The sequence below is a fragment of the Triplophysa dalaica genome, chromosome 5 (genome assembly GCF_015846415.1).
Source record: "Triplophysa dalaica isolate WHDGS20190420 chromosome 5, ASM1584641v1, whole genome shotgun sequence".
NCBI lineage: Eukaryota > Metazoa > Chordata > Actinopteri > Cypriniformes > Nemacheilidae > Triplophysa > Triplophysa dalaica.
In genome coordinates, this window is record NC_079546.1 from 5,603,927 (window position 1) to 5,609,889 (window position 5,963).

General features: G+C 37.9%; 2 protein-coding genes across 3 annotated transcripts; both read right to left on the reverse strand.

Moving 5' to 3' along the window:
* Nucleotides 1-554: 554 nt before the first annotated feature.
* mgst1.1 (microsomal glutathione S-transferase 1.1) lies at nt 555-2,376 on the reverse strand. 2 transcript variants are annotated; one of them, XM_056749239.1, is made up of 4 exons: nt 2,232-2,376; nt 1,549-1,685; nt 1,382-1,476; nt 555-1,299 (listed from the first exon to the last, which is right to left on the reverse strand). In XM_056749239.1, exons 2-4 carry the CDS (start codon nt 1,672-1,674, stop codon nt 1,053-1,055), a joined length of 468 nt encoding a protein of 155 aa, XP_056605217.1. In that variant the 5' UTR covers nt 1,675-1,685; nt 2,232-2,376; the 3' UTR covers nt 555-1,052. The 2 variants fall into 2 exon arrangements, with proteins under 2 accessions (XP_056605217.1, XP_056605216.1); XM_056749238.1 differs by having other exon boundaries at nt 1,382-1,685; nt 2,232-2,357.
* Nucleotides 2,377-2,378: 2 nt separating this feature from the next.
* LOC130421396 (microsomal glutathione S-transferase 1-like) lies at nt 2,379-4,872 on the reverse strand. Its single transcript, XM_056749240.1, has 4 exons — nt 4,720-4,872; nt 3,988-4,117; nt 3,625-3,722; nt 2,379-3,545 (listed from the first exon to the last, which is right to left on the reverse strand). The coding sequence occupies exons 2-4, from the start codon at nt 4,102-4,104 to the stop codon at nt 3,299-3,301; spliced, it is 462 nt and encodes a 153-aa protein (XP_056605218.1). The 5' UTR covers nt 4,105-4,117; nt 4,720-4,872; the 3' UTR covers nt 2,379-3,298.
* Between the last annotated feature and the right edge of the window lie 1,091 nt (nt 4,873-5,963).

The following is a 5,963-nucleotide window of genomic DNA, read 5'->3' on the forward strand; positions in this document are numbered from 1 at the left end:
GCTAAACCCCACCAACACGTTCTGTATACATACTTCCACTTAACTTAAATGTTGCTCTTATGTAGACCAGAATTTCAAGATTTCTTACTTTGCTTTGAGAAGCTCCAGAGTTGCTGTTCTGAAATTTGACGGCATGTTCTTTATAGTGATCTTCTCCCAAGTGTGCAATTTGAAAAGATGAACGAAGATTAAGGGACATTAAGCTTTTAAAAACCGGAAAAACATTTTTTTACAAGCTATTCACAATACAAAGTGAAAAGTAATTAGACAAGCATTACATTTAAATTGTTATAGTAGATACTGTAGAAAAAGAAAGATTATGCTCACTCTCTGCTAAACGGCTGCCTTTGTGTTGTTGACCATGTATCTCAATCCAAACACAATCAAAATGAGATCACGGGATGATTATTTTGTGTATATTGTAAGGACAACTGTGAAAATGTGTTTCACTAGACAAAGGTGAAAGAAACATCAGTAGTCCGTTGCAGCTTTCAGATAGTGCCCTCTAGTGGGTAAAACATGAAAGTTTTCACATACATTTCTGATGTAAAAAATATTGGAAACCTTAAGCAAGTTTATTCAAACTTTTTTAAAACCTGTTTACAATAACCATCAATATACAAAATGTTAATTTGCAATTACAACAGCATAACAGGAGGTCACATTCCAACTTTCATTTGCCTCCGTAAGACTTCTAAACTAATGTTACTTAAGGCATGAAGCGGTTACATTCATTTTTTTTCATTGTTTTTCTCTCACTTGGGCCTAATTTTAGAGATAAACATATCTGTTGCTTAATGTCTTATAATGGTTCATAAGAACCATATTAATAGTATACAGCACTGGTCAAAATTGTGCAGATTATCGTGCAGAGTATTTCAGTTTTACTGTAAAGCAGTGTGGTACCACAAACTTAAACAATTATGTAAACTGCAAATGCACATATGCAGGCTCCTCAAAATACTCAGCTCATCGTCATGTTTTAGTCTAAACCTGCTTTTCGTTTACACAAAGCATATCGACGAAAACTAAAAGTTTCCAAGTGCTAGCCATCAAAGGAAAAGTGCGGTAGTGATGACCCTGTAGGCCATGGAGAAGGTTGTGAACAATCCCACAATCCACGCCAGGCCTCTACTGGGCTGGGGAAGAGCAACCAGGTAAGCCACCGTGTGAATAAACCGTGAACCCACAAAAACCCTGAAGTGCAACAGAGCCGCGTAGAGATCGGGTCCCGTGAGAGCGTATAGAAGGCCAATTACCACAAAGGGAATGATGTTCTCCAGGTCATTCTGATGGCATCTGTGATCAGAAAGCATTACAAAACATCAGTGCCTAAACTGCTACTCCATCAATGCTGCGGTTAAACCGTTCATTAACTTACCTCCGCACCCGTTCGACGTCTGGATCTACCCTGACACACTTCCTCCTGTCTTCAGTGGTTTTGACCAAGTTGGTGTCCTCTAGGTTTGCAAAGACCTTTGGAGAAACATTACATTGATTCAGGTGTGTAGAATAAAACATTTGCTGAGTTCGAGATTTATAACTTACCTTTTTTGTCAAGCGCAAATAAGAAGTGAAGAGGTCCATCAGCATCATTTTAAGGATGACTATGGCTGCATAGGTAGAGAAAGCCAGGAAGACCTCAGTGTCAATCATGTGAGCAACCTCTGCCATTTTTATTTAAACTGCAGTGGGAACAAATGATCAACAACATGAGCAACAAGCACAAACAGTTACTATAACAAGTCTTGTTTTATATACACTTTAAAGGTTTAACAAACAAAAACTGGAAAACAAATACATTTACAAATATTTTACTTCGTTTTGAACAAACAAAAAATATAGCATGTTTGGTTGATATACCGAACGTAAGTTACGTAAGTCCTTTCATTCATTTTAGGTGACAGCTAACGTTATACTTGTGAACGGATTACGGTTTATGCATGCTGCACAACCGAAGAAATGTAGATATATTATATACATTTAGATGCTATCAAACGGTATAGTTGATCTTTGCACATATATCGACTTAAATGTTTGCCAGGTGACACCAAATTCAAACTTTATCGTGTTGTAAATTAGACGGCCGCCGCAAGCGGTCTTTGTGGAATGTAAAAAATGTCTAAACATGCACTTTTTAAAACAGGCTAAGCGTCAACTGCACATAAACACATTTCACGGTGTGATTGTGAAATATGACCAAAGACATCATATCGAATACGTTTTCTCACCGTTTTGAGGAAAATCGATCCACTCGGCGTTGTCCTGCACACTCCTGAATTTACGTGAAACGGTGGGCGTGCCACGTAAATTGCGTAATAACTATAGCGACAAATCATCCGGCTGACATTCAAAATAACGACATTTTACCTCCATGCTGCTGTTTTGCGAAAAATTGTTTATTTATACATTTATATTTAATACACTCATTTTTAATCTCCATTTCAAAGTTGGAATGCTCTTCTGTTAAACATTTAACAAAAAATAATTACGTAAGAGTTTTATAATGAGTGACCCTGGACAACAAAACCAGTCCACTTTTCCCAAATTGAGTTTTTCCATAATCTGAATAAATGAGATTTCGATTGATGTAGGAGTTGTTAGAATAAGACAATATTGGGCTGAGATACAACAGTTTAAAATTTAGGAATCTGAGAGTGCAAAAAGCCTAAATATTGAGAAATTTACCTTTGAAGTTGTTAATAGGGGCACTGTGGCAGGCCATCCACTCACAAAAATAAAGTTTTTATATATTTTAGGTAGGAAATGTGCAAAGTATCTTCATGGAACATGATCTTTACTTGATATCCCAATGATTTTGGGCACAAAAGAAAATTTGTATTTATGTCTATTACTAAAATGTTCCCATGCATCTTAAGACTAGTTTTGTGATCCAGGGTCATATATATGTACTTTTACACTTGCATGCATAACTGCTGAAGTCACATTTTCAAATGTTAGACTGTGAAACGTTGAACTGAAAACCCAACTGCAACCCCACCTAATGCATTGAGATACAAGAATGAATGAAAGAATAGACAACAACCCTCTTATTTATGCTGACTCACTATGACAATGGCCTGGTAGCCATGACCGAACAGTGCAAGTCACTGATGAACGTCTTCATAGACTGATATGTGCCCTACTGTTGCTAGCTTTACTGCATTGACTGTAGTTAATATCTTTGATAGTACAAAATACTGATAAAATGATTTTATTATAAACTGAAATTGTAAAATGGATAAACATACTTATTTAACGCAAACCCCTTCCCAACTTCTTCACATTGCATTGGACATTAAAGGAAAAGTGCAGTTGTGAGGACACTGTAGGCCATGGAGAAGGTTGTCAACAATCCCACTATCCAAGACAGAGCTCTACTGGGCTGGGGAATGGCCATCACATAGGACACCGTGTGGATAAACCGTGAACCCACAAACACCCTAAAGTGCCACAGAGCGGTGGAGAGATCCGGGCTCGTGAGAGCGTACAGAAGACCAATTACCACAAAGGGAATGATGTTCTCCAGGTCATTCTGATGGCACCTGCAGTTAAAAGAAAAATTGAATGTAAGGAATCCAACTTGACTGGAAATTGAGGTTCGACCGGACACTTTGCCATTACCTTCGGACACGTTCTACATTAGCGTTGGTCTGGAGCATCTTTTTTCTTTCTTCTGGATCTTTAGAGACCCTTCTGGTGTCTTCCCAGTTTGAAAAGGCCTGTTTAACAAACGAAATTATTTGATTAATGGACCTCAAATGCATTGCTTTATTAATCACATGTTAAACTGTCTAAAACAAGAGAGCAAACAAAGAACAACACTGGCCTAAATGAAGTTTTAGTACGGTCATTTAATGATATTAATCATATAAGGCCTGCAAGATAAAATCAAGTGATGGCACTGGATGCAATACAAATAATGAAAAACAAATAGCTGTTTGCATAGCTATTTACATTAAAATATATATTTCTAAGCAAGTGCACCTTTTCGCTCATCCTGTGGTATACAGTCAGAAAAGACATGAAGATCATTTTGAGGACGACAATGGTGGCGTACGTGGAGAAGGCCAGAAACACATCGCTGTTTATCAGGTGGGCCATTTTCCAATAATTCCTGCCAAGGCCAAGAACATGCATGAACAAAAAAGACAAAAGTACAGAAATCTGAAAACCATAGTAATAACTCATAAAACGTTATGGCATGTATATCTGTATGCAAGTACTGAAATAAAGCTATTGCGTGGAAATTAAAGTCTTGTTATGTTGTGTGTGTGTGTGTGGTTTCAAGACAACAAGCGTCTGTTAGTGGAAATACCACCTGAACCTGCCCAAGAGCTTAAGTTGTAACGTTTGACTAAACTGATAAACAACGCATATAAACAAAAACAACGTATTAACAACCCACATTGTGCAAACAGTACGATTATATATTACATGACATTATTATATAATTATATAACTTTGCTAATGCATGACGTTTTTTCAAAATGTTGCCAAATTTGATCGGTCGCTGCTATTTTAATAACGAAGCGGTCGAGCACAGCCTCGTTTATTATAAATGGTCGTGTTATACTTTTGCATTTTGCCGTCAAACTTTCACTTTTGCTGGCGTGTATTGTTAGGGTGTGACGTTATGAGCGTTGCATAATCGATTTCCCAACAAAATGTAACAAAGTAAATCAGATCAACATTTACATTTTTTTATTGCACGCTTACCTGGACGACGATCTGTGTGTGGATCACAAGCGCTTAATGCTTTTAGCAACTGCACTGTGAACTATAGATAAGCAACAACTAGGCGTTAATTTTAAGAGCAAAGGACAGCCTACTTGGACCAAAGCCTAAGCATTGCTCCACTTCCATTCTGAACTCGCATTGCTGTCGTTTTTCTGGCACTGTAGGTAAACCAATGAATAATCTCTGAACATTTACATTTGTACAGGGAGATACAACTAAGTCGATGTAGAAACTAACTTTTGCACATGCACAACACTGCTGGCAAGTTTGTGCATGCATCTGTATGGTTATGTTATTATTTTATCCTGTTTGCCAGCTTATTTATAACAGAGAAGTAAGAATTTACATTGTAATTCAAACACAGTTTATTAGAAAAGTCATCTGCCTATTCGCCCATGCAGGAAAAATGTGTTTTATATTTGCCGTTTTATAATTGCTGATCCACTGTAACGCTATCAATTTGTTTGTTATTCCCAAAATGGCCCCACCTCTCACTAACAAATCAATACTAATTTTATCTCAAAATCACAGGGGGGTATTATTTTCCCATATCGTTCTTGTTCAAAAATATCTCAAGAAAGTTGTTCAAGCGAGCGCATTCTGAAAACGGGTGAATTCTGTGTTGTGTACATCGACGTCTATATAAATTGACATTTTATTGTCAGTTTTAGTTTGTGCGCAACACAACTTTCTGTACATAGTGGTACCGCATCACTACGCATTTAACTGCTGAGCTAGGCAGGACTAATTCCATCAACCTCAAATCAAAGGCATCACGTCTCATAGTCGTACTAGTCTTTCTCTGGGCCGGTCATCTTTCAAAATGAGAAGTTACACCGAGTGAAGACCAAGACATCTGCCTCCTTACAATTACGCCATTGTCACAGTAAACAGCTGTATACACGTCATGTCACCCTTGTGCTCCTGTTTTCGCAAGTCATCACAGGTGTGCTCAACGTCCTTATCTCTGATGGAAAATATTCAGTCTTTACATATGCATGAGGCGCGGCAGAAAGCGTGGAAGGGGGTAAGGGACTGATGAGATATTCTCCTACTGACATTCCGGTGTTTGCCGGCTTCTCCAAGAAATGTTTACAGTTTCAGGAGAAGCGGCGCATCTTTGCTAGAGGTATACATGAGAGATGTCAATCAACACGGGACAAGGGATTTGAAGATGTTGTACCGCGCTAGGATATTTAACAGATTTTTATGGCAGGTGTCAA

Excerpts from the sequence above, each read along its gene's own strand:
- LOC130421396 (XM_056749240.1), bottom strand. The coding sequence starts at position 4,104 with ATGGCCCACCTGATAAACAGCGATGTGTTTCTGGCCTTCTCCACGTAC. Across the intron at positions 3,723-3,987 it reads ACCACAGGATGAGCGAAAAG|GCCTTTTCAAACTGGGAAGA; the intron begins GTGCACTTGCTT and ends TTTGTTAAACAG. Across the intron at positions 3,546-3,624 it reads AATGTAGAACGTGTCCGAAG|GTGCCATCAGAATGACCTGG; the intron begins GTAATGGCAAAG and ends TTTTAACTGCAG.
- mgst1.1 (XM_056749238.1), bottom strand. The coding sequence starts at position 1,674 with ATGGCAGAGGTTGCTCACATGATTGACACTGAGGTCTTCCTGGCTTTC. Across the intron at positions 1,300-1,381 it reads GACGTCGAACGGGTGCGGAG|ATGCCATCAGAATGACCTGG; the intron begins GTAAGTTAATGA and ends TTCTGATCACAG.